Source organism: Dermacentor variabilis, chromosome 1, assembly GCF_050947875.1.
Source record: "Dermacentor variabilis isolate Ectoservices chromosome 1, ASM5094787v1, whole genome shotgun sequence".
Lineage (NCBI taxonomy): Eukaryota > Metazoa > Arthropoda > Arachnida > Ixodida > Ixodidae > Dermacentor > Dermacentor variabilis.
The window spans coordinates 256,685,267-256,706,323 of record NC_134568.1 but is presented as its reverse complement, the minus strand read 5'-3'; the positions used below and the strand labels follow the sequence as shown (position 1 = coordinate 256,706,323).

Here is a 21,057-nt window from a genome sequence, read left to right as displayed (position 1 = left end):
GTTTTGCGTCGCAGTGTTTGTTTGTGTTGCCTTGACTCTGGCTGGGTGTGGCGCTTTCTCGAGAGGGAGGAAAGTGGCGTTTCATTTGACATTTCAGCTGTCTGTATGACATGCACAGATTTGTCATGAATATCTGTGTCATGTGCTGTAAGGCTGTAAACTTAAGAACAGCATTAAATACATTCTCTTAGTGGTGAATGCAACGCATATTTATCTTTTGCACTCAAAGAAAATGTGAACAGTGTACAGTGCTCCCACTTCTGCGTCAGTCTGATAAAAAGGCCAACAAAGAGTGATACTGCACTAAATCAAGTATCTTGAAATTTGGAGACATCCTAGGGATGCTTCTGCAGCAGACATGATTGACCAGAGAGGTTAACAATGTACAGCTGCTTGCGGTGACCAAATGCACAGCACCATCAGTTTTGTGCCATGCTATAATTCTATCAAAACCGCCTAAAATTCTTGCAGCTTTTTAAGAAAGGATTAGTGGCACATAACAGTGTGCCTTTTTTTGAATGTATATTTTTCTCCCACATAGCTGATGTGACTCAAAGGTTTATAGTCCTGAAAGCTTGTTTGCTTTGTTATGAATGTTACCAAAAACTTACGTGTGCAAGCTTACCTCTGCCCACACTGAACGCAGACACAGTGAGTTTATTTAGTATGGAAAGCTAAAGCAATGTAGTGGCTGCACTATTGTTATGAATGTGTCGTAGTGATAGATGTTGCTGATTTTATGTAGTGCTTGTTTTCATCACTCAGGATATCACCCAAAATTCTAAGAGGCAAAAAAAAACTGTATATAATGTTCACAAGATATGGCTATGTGACGAGTAGAGACTGGGTGATGGCAGCCGATTGAGGGAACGAGCTCGCCTGCGGATCTTGCAACCACAAGAGGTTTAAGTAGATTTTATCGCATTAAAGTGTAACAAGTGACGAGAAAAAAAAAAGCCTGGGCATGTCATCAAAAGATACCACTGGGAACAAAAGTCTATGGATCTACACGTACCGTGAAATACCCAATTTTTTTTCTTACTTGCCATGTTGGCATACACTGGTCCACAGTAAAGTTGCAGAATGGGGCAGGCCCTCCATTTCATTCCTGCTTGAAAAAGTTGAGATCTCTTAATTCCACTCTTTTTAACTCCCCAGAATGCCAAGAGTTGTACCATTCCTCCAACTTTAAATGAAATTCTTACTATACTGGCTCTTTCAGTATCTACCTATAGGTCACTATCTCTGCCGTGGTACTTGCCAACAAAATGGTATTCTACTTATTGTGAAATCCTGAAGTACTGGAGACTGTTCCAATGATGAGCTTTAATTGCACCTAAACACTAAGCTTTAGTTGCCAAGAATGATTCTGTTTAGCAAGAGCATGCTTGGACTATGACACAAGGATGGAGGCCAAAAAGTTACTGCCCTTCCACTGCTGCGAAGTGGGGTGCAAGCGAAACTTGGGATCTGCGGCTCTTTGTAACGCCTCACGGCGAGGGCGGCACGTCAACGTCGACCCCTTTCTCAAGTTCCCGGTGGCATCAATCATACACTGCCTGTTCTTTGGCCAAAGGCACAACACGTGGCCTGCTCCCACTGCCATTCCTTCAACGCAGCCTGCTCTTCAGCAGAACAGACCAAACGCAGCCTCCCCATCTGACTGCTGGGCCTGAACTGGTGTGGGAAACTGCGGGTGTCAGGCGAGCGAACACACCCTTTCCCTCCTCTGGAGGAAGGGGACGCCCGTGATTGGCTCATGCCTTGCGCTGCTTCTACTTACCCACCTTAAAGGCAGCGTTTGATGAACTGACAGTGGCTGAATCGGTTAGCATGGTGATCTCGCAACCCAGAGGTCGGTGGTTCGAATCCGCATCCTGATAAGCAATTTCTATTTTTGCGCAGCTTGGGTTTTTTCGCGCGGTAACACCGACACCAGTGAGGCAATACAAGCTTCTGTTAAAAAGGTCACAAATGGTTGCATCTTATGCCAGTTCCTGTTCATGTGGACATTCAGTGTTATTTTTCACTGTCAGAAGTATCCTTGAAGAAAAAAGGGGAGGGGGGCCAACGAAGTATCAGCACTAAAGAAGCAAGGTCGACGTACATGGTAGTTGAAATAAATCGATGATTAAATGTTGATTATGCTGTCATGTACGACGCACAAATTGTGAGATGGATCTGGCGAGCTTCAAGCTCACCTGTCAGCACTCTCATTGGCCTGTTGAGCATGTGTAGCGTTGGTAAGATTAGCATTTCCTCTCTTCAGCGTTGACTGCTGCATTGCGGCGTGGTGGAGCACTGCCATTACGAATCCCCTCACAAACTATGAGCTACCAAGCTGCACTAAGACCAGTGCACCAGTTTCACGTCTGTGCGCACTCAAGGATGACAGCACGCATTGCATGCGAACTCAGATGTGCATACATACAAATTCTTGATTACGTCTCTCATTGTACTGTTACACTAAGGTACGTTTTAATACTGCATAAAATTACTGCTTAATTTGCACATCACATAGCATTAATTATAAAAAATTCAGCATGTGCATATTATAGCCGGCTATAAAGAAAAAAAGTTACAGAGCTCCTTCCAACATATCATGCTATGTTTCGCAAGCTGTTCCAACAACGAAATAGATGATTGCACAATGGTGGCCGCTTTTCATAAGTTAGCTTCACTGGAATACATCTGTGTTAGTGGCAAAGCATACGAATCTGGTTTCGTGTCTTGGTGAACTGTGCAAGCTATTTCCGGCCCAAATTTCTTTTTAAAGAGTTGCACGCATTCATCATCATCATCCTATTTTAAAGTTCAATGCAGAATGAAGGTGCCTCCCTGCAATCTCCAATTATCATTGTCTTGCACTAGCTGATGCGAACTTGTGCTTTCAAATTTCATCTCACCTAGTTTTCTGTCATCCTTGACAGAACTTCCCTTCCCTTGGCACCCATTCTGCAACTCTAATGGTCCACTGGTTATCTACCCTATGCATTACATGGCCTGCCCAGCTTCATTTTTTCCTCTTAATGTCTACTAGAATATTGACTATCCACACTGCTCTCTTCCTGTCTCATTGTCATTTATCATTGCATTGCTCTTTGTACGGCCCTTAACATGTTCTCGAGATTCTTCGTTAACCTCCAGGCTTATGTGCCATACTGCATGCTTAGAAGAACGTGTCTACCAAGTTGACATTTTCAAATTCCCTGATTTTTTCAGGTTTCACAGAACTTTGTTTTATGTCAAGATGGGCTGACACCATGTCACCTGATGCTGTCACTCTCTGGTAAGCATGTTAAAAAAATAAAAACAATCCAGTTTGAACAGTAAGGAGTAGTGTTTATTTTATTCAAAATAGAAAACTGAAAAGAGGGGTTTGTAAAATGCACAGCTACTAAAATATCTTCGAAAGAAACTCGGTGCCCTTTTACTCTGTGAAGGATGACCAGCAAAGCTGCGTACGTGGGCCCCTTAATGGTGAACTGCACCTCTACCGCGGGTCGGCCTGGTATTGCACTACCTATGGGATTGGCCCATGTGTGGGGGAGTGCTTAAAGCCTGCTTCATCTCCGCCGCAGGTTTGACTGGCATTTCACGACCTTCGGGATCAGCCCACATATGGGGAGTGCTTAATGCTTGCTTCACTTCTGCCTCGGGTTGGCCTGGTATTGCTCTTTCTTCGGGATCGGCCCACCGTATGAAAAATTGTTGGTCTATGCGCAAATGTGATCTGCCAGATCCTCACCATAGACAGCTTCACTGTAAAAAAAGTGGTCTAGCTCACGGCAAATAGAGTCAAACATTTTAAAATGCGAATAAAAAGAGATGCATACAAAAGCAAATAGCTATTTGTATCAACTGATAGCAAGCTCATTGGTATCATGCCCGAACTTTGTCACATATGAGATTCTCCAAGCAACTGGAAAGTCAACCTCAACTGTCTTGACATACTCTCAGCCTGCCCATAATGCCTCAGTGTTGCATTTCATTGCTTTAAGAGATTTATTTTGGTTTGGATGTGGGTAACCTGCATCTTAGCGTCAGCCAACACTTTGCTTTTTGAGCGCAAGCTCCTTCAAAGAGGCGGCGGCACAGTTCCTTTCCTGATCATTCCTCGATGCAATGGTCCTTCCTATTCTTGTCCTTGTTACGCTGCGTGTTCGCCCCATAGATGAAGCATCCTTTTGGTCAGTTGTACAGTCCGATTTTTCAGACTCCCTAAGGGCCGCTACAATGTCCGAAAAAAAAAATGAATGCATGTCTTTTACTGCCCTTAGGGGCCCAAATCGCCACAGGCACGTCCGTAAAAGCTCTGAAGGTCTGCCAGTACACTTATTAGGCATATAGGTGCTTGCACTCTGACAGGAGACGGCAAGTGCACGTGAGTCTAACAATATATGTGCTGCGTCCCATACACTTCACCGCGTAGCATCACTGTGCTGAGGCAAAGCTGCCTTTCGAGGACTAGCAATATGCAACGCGCCGTGCTTTACGAGGATTGCAGAGGCAGAGTGGGTACCTTTGCTGACAGCGGTGAATTCTTTCAATGAAAAAGACAGCACCGAATGTCAAGAACCGTAATAGCATACCTAGGCCTAGCGTTCTCGCCATGGTGATTACAGTGGCCAGTGGATCTGCGTGTGAGTGTCAGTTCAAGGTGGTGAGATAACACGGCGGTGTTGGCTTTGATTAATGCCATATCAAATCTGCAGTTGCAGCAAATTCGGAGTGCGGATCAATGGTGAATATCTCGGCAACAGTGGGGACAAATTACTAGTGATTGAGGACCTTAACCAAAAAAGTGTTAGAGTGGGTTTGAAGATTAATATGCAGAAGACAATGTTGAAGAATTCACATCGCCAGTCAGCCTCTAGAGTCTGTACAGGAGTAAGTCAGTTGCTCGTAAGGGACCCTGATCATGAAAAGGCAATTTACTTAAGAATAAAAATGGGGTGGAATGCATATGGCAGGCATTACCAAATCATGGCTGGGAGCTTACCACTGTCATTGAAAGAAAAAAAATTTAATTATGGGGTTTTACTTGCCAAAACCACTTTCTAATTATGAGGCACGCCGTAGTGGAGGACTCTGGAAATTTCGACCACCTAGGGTTCTTTAACGAGCACCTAAATCTAAGTACACGGGTGTTTTCGCATTTCGCCCCCATCGAAATGCGGCCGCCGTGGCCGGGATTCGATCCCCATCCTCGTGCTCATCAGCCCAACACCATAGTCACTGAAAAGAAAAGTGTACAACTATTGCATTCTACTAGTGCTAACTTATGAGGCACACATCAGAATCTGGTAAATACCGTAATTAAACTTTGTGATATATGGTTCTTGCTTCAAAAGTTTCCTATGGCAAGCATAAATGGGAGTTGTCGACACGCGATCACACGTGTTGAATGCATACATTGTTTCCTAAGCATCGTCGAGCTAGACGTGCTGCCACTAAAGGAGTCGCTATTGGGTTCACCATAGGGGTCAACGGCGAGTCACTGTTCCAAGTTCAAGTTATCCTGTGAAGGCCAATTTTACAATCAAAATAAGAGATTCGGGACTGTAGAAATGTATGACTGCCAGCCAAGACCTTTGGCCAGGATTGAATTACTCTGAGTCGAATTAACAGAAGTCGACTGTACCATATGGCAGTGGAGTTTGCAGCAAGAATGTATCTCCTACTACACATAGCAGTATATTGGCATGCTGCAGTGCTCAGTGGCTGCAGAACAGTAGACTCCTATAAATTAGATCCCGTCTGAAAGTCCCAGCCGACACACGTGCATTTCTATAGGTCCAAACTTCGGTTATTTTGATACTAAAATAGGCCTTCACCCAACAATTCCAACTTGAGCAGTCAGCATGCATGCTGACCCCTACAGTGAACCCAATAAGCGACCCCTTTGGTGACATACCTTAGAGGACAGTAGATGTGTGAAACATACTTTATCTCCTGCAGGAAATGCCTATTTTCTGCCTGCCCAGGAGGAGCTCCAAGCAATAATCATAGATCAAAACGTCTGATTGTGGTATTCACCCATTTCTAACAAAACTTCCTTGGCGATTTTTTGTATGCTTTACCGCATAACCGATGGGTATTGCGGCGAAGCTCACTTTTGAAAATTGGTTGCAATGTGCAACACATTGGACCCCTGTCCATTTCTTTTTTTAATAAAAATTGTGTGCGCATTTGATTTCTCTTTCATTTTAGGGGCTTTTGTCCTTTCTATGCTAGTTTACACTTCGGACACAGAGACAGCGGGCATGTGTTTCACTCTGGGGCATGTTAGAATCTGTACGTAAACCATGGCAAATAAATCAGTCATGTGTGTTGGCATTTCTTCTGCATCTTCTTAAATTTGACCCACCAGATAATTCAATCTGTTTCGTCAGTCCCGTCAGAGTCGAATTAACGGAATGAAGTCAACTGCATTTTGCTTGCTGCTCAAGTATGAGCTTGAATAAATAACATAGCATTACAACACATAGGAGACAAATGAAGTGCTGCAACATGTGCCAACTTGCCTAAGTTAGCACTATATAAGCTTGAACCCAGATGTGCCAGCTACATTAAGGTTGTGACAAAATGTAAAATCGCATGTGTTGGAGACTCAGTAGGTTGGCTTTCCTTCTTGAAAGAGTGTTGCAGAGTGCCTGTTAAGGATTCACTGATTGATGCTGTCAAACTGTCAACAAGGCTGCCAAAAAATTATTCTCAATACAACCCTTTCATGGACACAACAAGGTAACAAATTGTTTTGTGTGTGAAGCATTAAGAGTATATTCGTGATCAAATATTGTTCTTAAAAAGTGACCTCAACGAGACTGCACAAGATCTAACTCACCGTGTGAGCCCGGACTCCCTCTCGGCAGGATGGGCAAGCGAGTGCGATCCCCTCGTCACAACGATCTCACCCAGCATTACAAGTTAGTCGAGAGAACCATGCCGCTACCGCACAAAGCACCCAATAAAGCACCAGAAGTCACGTACAGGTGGCTTCAGACAGGCACCTACGCATGCCCGGCCTTCCTGCACAAAATCTTTCCGGACGTGCACCCTCACAATGCGTGTCACTACTGTAAGGATATAGCTAGCCTTGATCACATGCTCTGGGCTTGCCCCCTGGTGCCAGTACCACCAAGGAAGAGTGGGACCGAGCTCCACACAGCTCGGACCTTGAAGCACAGCTCTGGGCTGTCCATCGGGCCCGCGACGCGGTGGAGGGGCATGGCCTCTCTGTCTCGACGTGGGAGTGGCCCACTGCGCGCTAATCGCACGTACCGACGGACGTCAAGAAATTTATTCATCCATCCATCATCAAAGCAGTTGTCAGAAAACATTCTGCAGGGAACAGCTAAAACACTATGCATTTCTCATTATAGTGATATTATGTGTGCGTGAGTTTAATAAATAGATAATTGCAGGTTTGTGTATGGCAAATTCAGATGCTAACTTCACCAAAGTCATAAAAGCACACAGCACTCTACTTAAAAGGAATCTGAGCATTTGGCCACTGTTGTGTCACTAATGTGCACTGTCGTAGCCGTCTTCATTACCAAGCAGAAATACACCCAAGAAACTATTTTTCGGACATGCATGAGAATTCGGGTATCCTTGCAACACTGCCACGTACCTCACAGAGGCAATTAATTATAAGCACACCTGAAATTTCGGATGCTGAAATGCTTTGCCTTCAAAGTGCGGAAGGCACAACCATTGTAGAAAGTGTTGTATAATGCCGGTTTTCAAGCGTCAACTTTGCTGCAATATAGCTTGCTACTGTTACGTTTCGCCTACGACGCGCGGTTTAGCCGGCGCGACTGCAACAAAGCGGCAGACATTTTGGCCCGTTCGGCGTCGCCGCTACGCTTCCCCGCCAAGCGCGTCCAGGCATGTTCCGATGCCACGTGTCTTCATGTGCGTGTGTGAGTGTATGTGCATATTGTGCCCGACCGGCGGCGATACGACAGTAGGGGTCACCTTCTCCCCATTGTGCCCGACCGGTGGCGATACGACAGTAGGAGTTACCTTCTCCTCTTTGTGCCCGACCGGCGGCGCCACGACAGTATGCGTCACCTTATCCCATTGTACAGTCACGTGCTCGTCTATAGAGGGGTTCCTTCTTGCCCTCAACTACAAGAGTATAAAAACAGCTGCCCCCGGACGCCAAAGGAGGGCTCCGATTTCTTCTGTTGAGTAAAGTGCACTCCCGTCTCTCTACTTCGGTCAACCTGACCGCCAACTCTTTGCGATGTTAGAATAAACAAGTTGTTTTGTTGTTACCAGTCGACTCATGCTTTGCCGGGACCTTCGGATGCTTCCAGTTGTACCCCAGGCCGCCAGGCCAACGCTACCCTTGGGGCTTGCGACCCAGGTGCAACAACGGGCGTCAGCGCCGAGTTCCCAACAACTCGTGCCAGCAGTCCGACTACAACAACTGTCTGCCAGCGGTGGGATCGCGACAACGGAGGCCAGCAGCGAAGAGATGCAGTTGACTGTATGCTGAGCAGCTCAACAACGATCCGGGAGCAGTGCAACGAGCCCTGTGTGATGACTGGTTGCCTGCAGCGGAACGACTGCGCTGAACTCTTGGCTGCGAGGTTTGGTGAGTGCGGGACTTTCTTCTTCTGAGCTTTGCCAGGCTTTTGTTAGTGTCAGAAACAGAGCTGGTAATTGTGGTTGTCGTTGCTGCCGGGTTAGTTTGCGGCAAGACAATAATAGGCAGTAGAGAAAGCAGCATTCAGAGCAGCCATGGATTTGAAGTCGTTGCGCAAACCGAAATTGTTGGAGCTTGCAAGAGAGTTGGGTCTGGATGTCTCGGACAAACTCAGAAAACCAGAACTGCTAAAGGCTATTCTTGAGTTAGAAGCTGAGGATGACGAGCTGTCGGAATGCCTTGAGACCATTGAGGAAAGGGAGACTGCAAAAAGACAGGAGCGCGAAAGTAAAGAACAGAAAGAGCGAGAGCAACAAGAGAAAAAAGAAGAGCGTGACCGTCAACACGCTTTGGAAATGAAGCGTCTCGAGATAGAGATGGAACGCGCTCGTAATGGAAGTCAGGCACACGGTGCAGGAGAACGAGTATTGTTCAAAATGACTGACCTGATGCGGCCATTTAAGCTTGGAGAAGACATTGGTTTGTTCCTGGTTAACTTCGAGCGAACGTGCGAGAAGCAGGGGTTCTCTCGGGAGACGTGGCCACAGCGCTTGCTCACTTTGTTACCCGGCGAGGCGGCCGACGTAGTCGCTCGCTTGAATAGAGAGGAGGCAGAGGATTTCGACAAAGTGAAATCGAGTCTGCTAAAAAAGTACAGGCTGTCAGCGGAGGCTTTCCGTCGGAAGTTTTGGGAAAATGAGAAAGGCAAAAGTGAGTCATATACGGAGTTTGCGTACAAGCTTATGTCAAACATGCAGGAGTGGCTCAAAGAAGAGAAAGCGTTCGGTGACCACGATAAAGTTCTGCAGTGTTTCGGGCTAGAACAGTTTTATAGTCTGTTACCTGAGAACGTGCGGTACTGGGTCTTGGATAGGCCAGACGTTTGTACGGTGGCTAAAGCCGCTGAGCTAGCCGAGAAGTTTGTGACGCGTCGGGCTCGCGGAGCTAAGGACGGTCAAAAGGGTGAATTTGGCTCGAAGTTTGAGAGGCCGAAGTTCACACCCATGAGAGCAAAGGGGAACACACGTAGTGCGGATGCGAGTGGAAGCAGTGCGACCGAACCTAAGGAGACGGCGGCAGCCGAAGCCGAACGCAGAAAGCGGTTCGAGATGAGGCAAGCGCGCGTTTGTTATACGTGCCAGAAGCCGGGTCACTTTTCGGCGCAGTGTCCGGAAACAACACCAAAAGTTGTGTTTTTTTCATTATGCAGCACTGACGAGAACATGAAGCTTCTCGAGCCTTACATGCGAGACCTCCTCGTGAACGGGAAAGAGTGCCGAGTGCTTCGCGATTCCGCAGCTACGATGGATGTAGTTCACCCCTCTTACGTAGAACCCCATATGTTCACGGGCGAGTGCGCATGGATCAAGCAAGCCGTGGAAGCTCATAGCGTGTGTCTGCCGGTAGCAAAAGTGCTTATTGAAGGACCTTTCGGAGCGCTTGAGACGGAGGCGGCAGTGTCATCTATGCTGCCCCCCCAGTACCCGTACCTATTTTCAAACAGGTCCGATCACCTCCTGCGCGAGAAGGGGCTTTTGTTTGGTGAGGCTAGCGTTCAGGCCTTAACCAGGTCGAAGGTTCGGGAGCTCGCTGCAAAGGCGGTAGTTGCGGGGCCGACGTTATCAAACAATGAGAAAGGGTCAGAGGCGCAGCAAGCCGATATTCAGAGCACGCCTGAACTGAATAAACTTGAGTCTGTAACGTTAAAGGCACCAGATACCGGAGAGGAAAATCCCGATGCGGGAAAGTTAGAAAAGCTATCTGCAGATTTGCTCATCGCGCCTACGTCAGACGGACTTGATAGGTTGCTAAAAGTCAGCCGGTCGGCTTTGATAGCCGAGCAAAAGAAGGATGGTAGCCTAGAAAACATACGCTGCAATGTCAAGGAAGGTATCGCCAGGAAAAATGCGCGTTTTGTGGAAAGAAAGAAGTGGGGTCCTGTACCGGAAGTATCTCGACCGCAGGGGAGTGGAGTTCGATCAGCTGATCGTTCCTCAATGCTATCGTCAGGATCTGTTGCGCTTGACGCATGGGGGTTCGTGGTCCGGACACCTTGGAGTTAAGAAAACTAAGGACCGTCTCTTGCAAGAGTACTATTGGCCAGGGTGTTTTCGGGACGCAGACCATTTCGTGAGGACATGTGACACCTGTCAGCGGGTGGGCAAACCAGGGGACAAATCGAGGGCGCCGTTGAAGTTGGTACCTATCATTACGGAGCCTTTTAGACGGCTCGTTATTGATACAGTGGGACCTCTGCCGGTAACAGCCACGGGGTACAGACACATTTTGACTGTGATCTGCCCAGCGACAAAGTTCCCTGAAGCAGTGCCGCTTAAAGAACTCAGCTCAGTTGAGATAGTCAATGCACTACTGTCCATATTTGCGCGAGTTGGTTTTCCTGCGGAAATCCAATCATATCAGGGCACAGTGTTTACTAGCGCTTTGACGACAACTTTTCTTGAAAGGTGTGGGGTAAAGCTGTTACACAGCTCAGTGTACCACCCCCAGTCGAATTCCGTTGAGAAGCTCCACTCCGTCATGAAGCGCGTGTTGAGAGCATTGTGTATTGAACATCAAACTGACTGGGAGCTGTGTCTGCCTGGGGTGATGTTACCGGGGTTGTTGGAGAAGTATGGGAGAGGCCTTTGCCCTGCAGTGGGCGTAACCAGGCTGATGATGATGGGGTGATGTTTGCATTAAGGACCGCGCCGCATGCGGCTACGGGGTTTTCGCCAGCTGAGCTGGTGTACGGTCGCTCGCTTCGGTCTCCGCTTCGCATGCTTCGAGAATCGTGGGAAAGCAGGGGCGACGACCCAGTCGTGGTGGAGTACGTGCTTAAGCTCCTCGAACGCTTAAGAAGGGCACAGGAGTTGTCAGGTGAAGCAATGGCAAAGGCCCAGCAGAGGGCCAAGGTTTATTATGATCGGACAGCCAGGGCCCGTCGTTTTGAGGTGGGCGATGAGGTCATGATATTGCGCACATCGCTAAACAACAAACTAGACGTGCAGTGGGAGGGCCCAGCACGAATTGTTCAGAAACTGTCGGACGTTAACTACGTGGTAAGTCTGCCAGGAAAGCGGAAAGCACAGCAAGTTTACCACTGTAATCTGCTCAAACCTTATAGACAACGGGAAGCAGTGGTGTGCATGATGGTAAACGTTCCTGAAGAGCTCCCGGTCGAGCTTCCGGGACTAGGCTCAGTGACGAACAGGGAAGACACTGGTCAAGTCATTAGTGACTTAGTCAGTGGAGCATCGCTGTCGCGTGAGCAGAAAACCGAACTACACCAGCTCTTACAAGAGTTTCAAGGTCTGTTCTCTGAGAGGCCTGGTAGGACTTCTGTCCTTACTCATGACATAGAACTTACCTCCCCAGAGCCAGTACGATCCAAGGCGTATCGGGTGTCACCCCGCCAGAACGATATTATGGAGGCTGAGGTAAAGAAAATGCTACAGCTCGGTGTTATTGAGGCAGGTGAGAGTGATTATACCTCCCCTTTGATTTTAGTTGAGGTACCGGGCAAGGAACCTCGTCCTTGCGTCGACTACCGCAGGCTTAATTCCATCACTAAGGATCAAATTTATCCGATCCCTAACATCGAGGAGCGCCTTGAGAAAGTTAGTAGCGCTCCGTTTATTTCCACCCTAGATCTTGTCAGGGGTTATTGGCAGGTTCCACTTACAGAAGAGGCTAGTAGGTATGCGGCGTTCATTTCACCAATGGGAACATTCCGTCCTAAAGTGTTGAGTTTTGGTTTGAAGAACGCGCCATACTGTTTTTCAAGCCTCATGGATAAAGTGTTGCGGGGACAGCAAGAATTCGCTTTACCGTATCTAGACGACGTAGCGATATTCTCCGCATCCTGGTCTGAGCATATGGCACACTTGCGGGCAGTGCTAACCCGCCTGCGCGAAGCGGGCTTGACAGTAAAGGCTCCTAAGTGCCAGTTAGCACAGGCCGAGGTTGTCTACCTCGGTCACGTGATTGGTCAGGGTCGTCGCCGCCCCTCTGAAATAAAGGTGGCCGCTGTGCGAGACTTCCCGCAACCGCGCACGAAGACCGATATTCGGTCGTTCTTAGGTGTCGCCGGCTACTATCAGAGGTACATCCCCAGGTACTCTGATATCGCGGCTCCCCTGACGGATGCTCTAAGAAAGACAGAGCCTCAAACAGTCGTCTGGGACGAGACAAAGGAAAGAGCTTTTAGCGCCCTAAAGAGTGCCCTAACAAGCCAGCCTGTGCTACGATCGCCAGACTATACAAAAGGGTTCGTTGTTCAGTGCGATGCTAGTGAGCGAGGCATGGGCGTTGTACTGTGCCAACGGGAAAATGGAGAAGTAGAACACCCTGTCCTGTATGCTAGTCGTAAGCTGACCAGTCGTGAGCAGGCGTATAGCGCCACCGAGAAAGAGTGTGCATGTCTCGTGTGGGCCGTTCAGAAATTGTCATGCTATCTAGCCGGCTCGAGGTTTATCATTGAGACGGATCACTGCCCTCTCCAATGGCTGCAGACCATCTCTCCCAAAAATGGCCGCCTCCTGCGCTGGAGCCTCGCTTTGCAACAATATTCCTTTGAGGTGCGTTACAAAAAGGGGAGTCTCAACGGTAACGCCGATGGCTTAAGTCGAAGCCCCTAACGTAGGAATCAGCCTCAAAATTGTTTGTTACTGATGTTTTTCTTCCTGAGGCAGGATTTTTTTAACATATTGCTTTTGTTTAGTGTTTCAAAGTGATGATATGCTTTCTAGTGCAATTTTCCAATTTGTGGACGCGTTCTGAGTGCTGCTAGACTACTGTAAGGAACTAGGCAGTGGTATAAAAGGGGAAAGAGCCTGGCAGGGCTTAGTGAGGGTTGTGCCGTGCTTGCTGACTGAGCGGTTGAGTTTCAGCGTAGTTCTAACGCTTGCCGGGAACGAGAACAAAAATGTGAACTCTCCCGAAGTCACTTTGCAGTGTCCTGTGCGAACCTGAACGAGAGAACGAGGCCTTCTCTGTGCGCTGCGCTCAAGAAACGTCGAGGGACGCCCGACTTCGGTTATGAGCATCATCGAGCGACATCCCTCCGGACAGCGGATGCAGTCCCCTGTCCATCGGGATCTCCTTCCCCCGGCGGGGCGGTCTGTTACGTTTCGCCTACGACGCGCGGTTTAGCCGGCGCGACTGCAACAAAGCGGCAGACATTTTGGCCCGTTCGGCGTCGCCGCTACGCCTCCCCGCCAAGCGCGTCCAGGCATGTTCTGATGCCACGTGTCTTAATGTGCGTGTGTGAGTGTATGTGCATATTGTGCCCGACCGGCGGCGATACGACAGTAGGGGTCACCTTCTCCCCATTGTGCCCGACCGGCGGCGATACGACAGTAGGAGTTACCTTCTCCTCTTTGTGCCCGACCGGCGGCGCCACGACAGTATGCGTCACCTTATCCCATTGTACAGTCACGTGCTCGTCTATAGAGGGGTTCCTTCTTGCCCTCAACTACGAGAGTATAAAAACAGCTGCCCCCGGACGCCAAAGGAGGGCTCCGATTTCTTCTGTTGAGTAAAGTGCACTCCCGTCTCTCTACTTCGGTCAACCTGACCGCCAACTCTTTGCGATGTTAGAATAAACAAGTTGTTTTGTTGTTACCAGTCGACTCATGCTTTGCCGGGACCTTCGGATGCTTCCAGTTGTACCCCAGGCCGCCAGGCCAACGCTACCCTTGGGGCTTGCGACCCAGGTGCAACAACGGGCGTCAGCGCCGAGTTCCCAACAACTCGTGCCAGCAGTCCGACCACAACACTACGGGAAGAGGCTTATGCAATGTATCGTGGTGGAGCATACCAGCAGTGAAAAGGGGCCATTGTAAGATGGCATGATTTACATTTTTTTATTTACACACATACATACTCTCTTCTGTTACAGCACAAGCGCCAAGAAGCCTGATAAGTGTAGTGGTTGGTCTACAAAATTAAGAAAAATTAAATTATGGGGTCTTACGTGCCAAAACCACTTTCTGATTATGAGGCATGCCGTAGTGTGAGACTCCGGAAATTTCTACCAACTGGGGTTTTTTAACGTGCACCTACAGTAAATTTAAGTGCACAGGTGTTTTCGCCTTTTGCCCCCATTGAAATGCGGCAGCTCTGGCCGAGATTCGATCCTGCGACCTCGGGCTTAGCAGCCCAACACCACAGCCACTAAGCAACTATGGCGGGTACAAATTAAGTTCCTTGCCTACCCAAACAAAAATGTTTGCAACATGATGTGCGTGGTATACCGTCCTTGGGAAGGCAAGCTTAATTGGTTGCTGTTGGCTTTGTGTCTTGCTTCACTGAGCAGCGCTTACTGACTGCACAGTAATAATAAGCTCCACCAAATGGCTAGATTACTTCTGTACTACTCCAAGTGTTCCAAGAAGACTTTTGGAAAACGAAGTAGAAAAAAAATTTCTGCTCCTAAACTGCTCCAGAATGTCAACTTTGTGCTTGAAACCCTAAACTGTCTTGACCACCACTGAGGGGTTGATCTTGAACATCACTTATATACTTAAGATAAAATCTTGAGTAACACTTACTGGTTGTCTAAACATTTTGAAATGGTTTCACAGGTTCTAATTTAACACTTACATGCACTTTTTAAAACAACAGTGAATAACGATTTCGGTAACATATTTCAGTATTCTACAGTTGATTTGGAGGATTATGCGCCATCACTGGTCTGCAATTATGGAAGTTTAGAGATAAAAAAATGGGGGCAATAATGCCTACGTTTTACACATTGTCATTGTACAGAACACAACCTATGCAACTTGCTATAAAACTGATTTATATAGTATTTGAAATTACCATAAGAGTATGTAAACAGCTGGGGTTTCATAGTTCTAGGTTCTTGTTATGTTTTAAACTAGCACCTCCCTTTAAATGGCAGTAAAAGGCATGCATTAATTTTTTTTTTTTGGACTGCCTGATTTTCTAAATGTTTTGTTTTTGCAGTCCTCAGGGAACCACCCACCGCCACCAAGAAAAAGCACTTTTGACTGTAGCAGTAATCAGTGATTCGCCTAATTGGCAAACAGTTCAGGATGCCAAACAGCCTCGAGACAGCTGTACCTCTAACAGAAGGCACTAATACACAGTGCAATGCACTCTTTCTGCACTCTAGACTGTGGGATTCTCATCCCGTACCTTGGGTCAAAGGAACGACAATCACAAGGGCATTTATTGCACCTTTCATAGATCAATGCCTGCTAGCCGAGTTGCTATCCACAAAACATGCCGATGGGCGTGCGACAAATCGCGGAAGTCCGACTCACCGCGACCGGATAGCGAGCGAATATGTTCGCCCCTTGCTGGATCCCAATGCCTGGTCGTTCACGCGTACGGTCACGCGAACGGTGGCTCTTTCGCACAAGGCCTCACGAGACGATCTCGCAGAAGCATGGATCTGCGCACGGGCGGCACGTCCGTGCTGCTTGCCGTCCCGAACCAAAGAGGAAACATGTTCTCCCTTGCGCCCCCAAGTAACCCTGCCATGAGGCGGCGTTAGCAGCGCAACACTCGCGCCATCTCTCGCGTGGCCTGGGGCCCGCGGCGAAGCCGCAATGCAGGAGACGGAAGCTATGCGGGAAAAACAACATATCAGGGGACGTGTGACAGTCGCGCATCCCCACAAGACAAATGTGATAAGAGCTGTATTATGTGACCTATTATAACTCCGTGGTGACAATACAGACAGGATATGCAGGGCATATAGCGATGAGGACAGTAGCAATGGAATGATATCACCAGTGTACAGAGCGCTGAATTCATTCTTGCTCCGTTACTGATAATTGAGAACTCTATCAAATGAAAAATTAAGAGAAATATCATGTGTGAAGGAATACTACTCATCATATCTATTGCAATTATTCTTGGACAGCATTCCCTCTTTCTTGCTTTTATTATTAAGGCATTTATATAGTACTGCTCACCTGCTGTTCCATGTGTTCCATCGACACATATACGATCAGTTCCAAGCCTCTTGAAAAGCTCCTGTTGTGGTGTGGTCATAATGACTAGCATAAAATCTCTGTCATCCAAAAGGTCCTCATTTTTTTCTCTAAACAAATGTCACTTTTTGTCAGGTTGGTGTTTAAAGAAGAGCAATGGGTTTCCCTTTTCACTATGCATCCTCTCAACCCAGAGTTGCACGCTCACATAGTCATTATCGTGCAGCCGCTCGGTCTTCGAGACTCTGGCATCCCTCATTATTTTGCGGAGATCCTGCTTGCTTAACAGGTTAATGCGGTGGAATGTCTCATCCACGTTGGACCGCACATTATCCAGTACTGCATCCATGGACACGCCTTCTCGCAGCTTGTCTTGAGAGAGTAGAGAAAAAGTGTATATTAGTTGAAGCATAAGTAAAAATTACCGAGCACGCAAGGAAGTGAAATGGGCACTGATGAACATTTTTAATATCATTATTTAGAATTCATTTAATTGAATAATGAGTTACATTGACTTACAACAACCTTTTGCAATGGTGTGTGTTAAATAGTTCAAGCTGTCGCAATTTTTGTTCTTTTTAGGTTAGGTTAGGTTAGGTGTTATGCAGCCTTCAGCTGCTGAAGAGGCAAGATTACATTTCTGAATTATACTACACGATTACATTACATTTGAAGAGGCAAGATTACATATTAAAGTGTTTAAATGTTTGGTGTCATTGATAAACCGTCATAGGGATTATCTGCACCAGTGTTATCAGGTACGTAAGTGAAGAAATTTATTGTGTGTACCAAGTTTACAGCTAGGCTGCCAATTTCATCCTTCACTGTTGGTAACCTTGTTCGCACAAAAGACATTACTGAACCATTGTAAAAGCATTGCACTGGACTGGACATGTGCAGATTGTGGTTCAGATCCTACCCAGGGCAAAAATGTCTTCCACTTTAGTTCCTTTACTAAATATTGCCATTGTTATCAATTTCTATTCTACAGTTAGAACTTAATTTTCCGATTACATTCCATAGCATAAGTTATTGCCACTTCCATAGTGGCATGCCACCATAGAAGGGCAAAACAGTCTGCAATCGAAAACATGTGCAGCATTTCCAGATTAACTTAAACATCACTGTTACTGACTGAATTGATGCACATAATTTGATTAATGTCAATATAAAAATTGTCAATTAAAGCTTTCAGCAATTATTTTTAATGGTTGATTTATCAGTCATTCATCCATATTTACAGAGCAGACACACCTGTGAACGTATGCTTTGAAGGCTATGCAGTCATGTGGGTTTTTGAGTTAAAGGTATTATTTCAGTCAAGTAGAGTACTGACTGGACACTTGAAGCTGTTTTACGAGTTCATGTCTAATACCCCTGTCACACGGCAAATCTAATGTCATTTACAACGAATGACATTCGCTGATAATGCCATTTCTTTGGTGTCACACGGTAAAACGTAAGGACATTTACAAACAAATCAGTTCGCCAAACTCATTCGCATTCGTTTGGAACTGAATGTGTATCCTCGACACCACGAGTTTACCAGTGTTTCGCAAACAGTACGTGCTTCTTTTTTTGTTTTAACAAAAAATCACTATTATTCTATCCATTTTATTACCTAATTATTGCTTTAACGACATTGAAGTCCATCACATAGGTAAATACAGAAAACTACTCTCAGTCCAGTGACCAGACAGCCATCTTTAGCTTTCGCTGCAGCAGTCATGTTGGTTCTCACCGGAGCATCGGCCGCGGCCACTTCAATTGACTTGGCATAAAAGCGTGCGCGTTTTTTCCTGTGGCACGCGCCAAGAATGAGGATATTAGAAGCTCGCATGCACATCAGAAAGGCGATGACATGCAACTGCCCTTCTCGTACCTTTTTTAGCAGATGTAGCGGACGCGCCTATCGTTCTCTTCGCCCTGTTGCTTGCCTTAGCTCGACTCGACTTCGTTGGCAATGTCGACAAGTTAGTAATCGAACACTACGGTTTGAAAGCAGTGATCACATATTCTAGTGGAATTTAGCATACTGGAAAATAATTATTGGACAAAAGTGGGTTTGAGGCGTGTTTTTTTTTTTTTTTTTTTACTATCGTCATTGTCATCATTTTCAAATGACATTAGTTTTCGCCGTGTGACAGGGGTATAAGCCTAATTATCGTGATCGTTTCAATCATGTTTCATTCACATAGCTGATTCATGAGCATCCAAATATTAAGGCACCATATTTTCCAAACCATAGGTGCCACCATTTTCTTTTCATTTTCGTCCAAGCGTATTGTAGAACAGTGTAACTTATATATGCAAGACCAACATGAGACATTCTTTTTCTCCAGCAATGTACTTGCAGTTTACTTTGTCTGCTAGAATGTGCGGCTCAAAATTTTTTTTTACTGAAGTTTAGTGCCCTGAAATGGGTAAGTACGACATTTTAGGATAAGTGTATGAACATGCACAATCGCATTTCACGATGCTGACCCAAGTTAAGATAGATGCATCTTATACAATGAGTTATATACACATATTTTTTCTTTGAAAGTTGTGAAAAGAGGGGGGCAAGGGGGTGACTTGTACAACAGTTCAAATTATAGTCCAGAAAATATGGCACATGGTTTGTGAGCCCTACATATAGTAGAGTAAAATACAACTTGAGCTGATGAAAGTTTCACATGGAAAGCACATCTGCTGTGGATGACCTACAGTAGTGGCGAGAGGTCGCAGTTTCATCGATGTCTGTAATACTTGCACTTCAGTTTAGGCAAAATGGCAGACATAATTATGTACAATGCACCTTAAGTAATCCCAAGTGGAAATTATTCCAGCTTACTGCTATTTTGAGACATTGAATCCCACTAGGATCATAAGTCATACCAATACAGTTAACTGAAAGCCTGAAAAATAAAACAGAAAAAGAAAAAGCCACAGTCTGCTACGTGGCCTACAGTGCACCAGGAGGCACTACACCTTCCTGCTTGGTACATGAAGTGATGCAAACAAGTATAAAATAACTAAAGTCGTTGCCTGCAATAAGAATAGCCATATAGGTCAAATATAGGCCACTGGCTGTGCCAAGGTAGTTGTTACCGCTGTGAAATTGGAGAACGGTCCCCTTTTTTCTCTCTCTCTCTGAACCCTTCAGGCATTGATACAATGTAGCAAAATGATAAACATGTTTATGATGTCATTAACTATAATGCCCTGCAGTCAGTAAAGGTGGCCTCGAATTATGTGGAAATTATGAATTATAAATGAATTTCATGTGCTCCAAGTTCATTGCATGGTCTGGCATGAGTATTGCCTTGTATTTGGGATGTTGAAAACTCAACAACCACTCTTTATGTATTATAAAGCAGGGCAAAAGCGGTTTCTTACCAGCAATAGCAGCTCTTTCCAACTTGGACAGAAAAACACGACCCAGTTCAAAGTCGTGGCCTCTGTGCTTGAATTGGAAAACCACATACACACCTGTGTTGTCTTGAGTCACAGCCATTGCCGCAAAACATCTTTTTCCACACTTGACACTTGAAGGCCGCTTCAGCTTTTGTTTACTTGTAGCTGTGGAAAAAGATAACCGGGTAGTTTATTCTAACTTAAGCACTGGACTTCCAACACATGCTTAGTGGTGGTTCTACTACACCATTTACACCATTTAGCTACAATTCAACTTGCCTGAAACCTGGCTACGCGAACTGTGCAAAGGTGTGGTATTTTCACGCTTTCAGGGCAACGCAGCGTTTTCAGCAGGGGTACGAGAAGACTTAAATATAAGAAACAAATAGTGAACGTGCAAGTAATTCAGTTTGAGATGGATCATCTACTAGACTTTTCAAATATTGAGTAATATTTGCAGTAATGCAATGGATTGCCCGAGGTCAAAGCATTGCATGCAGCATTTCAAAAACACTTGGTTTGTCTCGAAACAAGAACAAATAAAACAAATCTGGGTTTTTACATGCCAATACCACGATGTGATTATCAGGCATGCCTCTCAGTATAAGTTTCGTCCTGGCTGTCAACACCAATCGAAGCAATTACTATATGCAATGCTAACAGGGTAAGGTGACAAAAGCAGCATTCATAGCAAGCACAATGACATGCACTAAGACCCATTGACCACTGGAAGGCACACAGTTTGCATTGCATACATGTGTTCTTGCACGTGGTTCAGAACTGTATGGCAATTTGTGATCTTTTAAGTACAGGAACTAACTTCTGTGCACACTTGTGATAGTTGCCGACTTGTGAAAAGAGGGGGAGGTTACTTGTGCCAGGTTCAAATTATTGTCCGGAAAATATTGTATATGGTTTGTGAGCCCTGCATATAGTAGAATAATATACAAGTTAAAGTGATGAAAGCTTCACATGGAAAGCAGATCTGCTGTGATCTTGTGGACTCGTACAGCAGTGCTTCATCAGTTATCAAAAACT

At 46.0% G+C, this 21,057-nt stretch overlaps 2 protein-coding genes across 12 annotated transcripts in view; one reads left to right on the top strand and one right to left on the bottom strand.

The window, feature by feature from the left end:
* LOC142562150 (uncharacterized) overlaps positions 1-21,057 on the top strand; it is a 60,265-nt gene that overhangs the window by 17,513 nt on the left and 21,695 nt on the right. For 9 of the 11 annotated variants that reach the window (XR_012823875.1, XR_012823872.1, XR_012823873.1 and 6 more), the window contains one exon: positions 3,223-3,329. Coding sequence is in view for 2 of the 11 variants with exons in the window: in XM_075673502.1 (XP_075529617.1) it covers positions 3,223-3,289; positions 5,962-6,026 (132 nt within the window). In the remaining 9 variants the exon portion in view is untranslated. Of the gene's footprint in view, positions 1-3,222; positions 3,330-5,961; positions 6,195-21,057 lie in introns of those variants that run through there. The other 2 variants (XM_075673502.1, XM_075673501.1) reach the window with 2 other exon arrangements.
* Positions 15,080-20,692, bottom strand: LOC142562221 (uncharacterized). The gene is made up of 2 exons (XM_075673503.1): positions 20,002-20,692; positions 15,080-16,995 (listed from the first exon to the last, which is right to left on the bottom strand). The coding sequence occupies exons 1-2, from the start codon at positions 20,117-20,119 to the stop codon at positions 16,745-16,747; spliced, it is 369 nt and encodes a 122-aa protein (XP_075529618.1). The 5' UTR covers positions 20,120-20,692; the 3' UTR covers positions 15,080-16,744.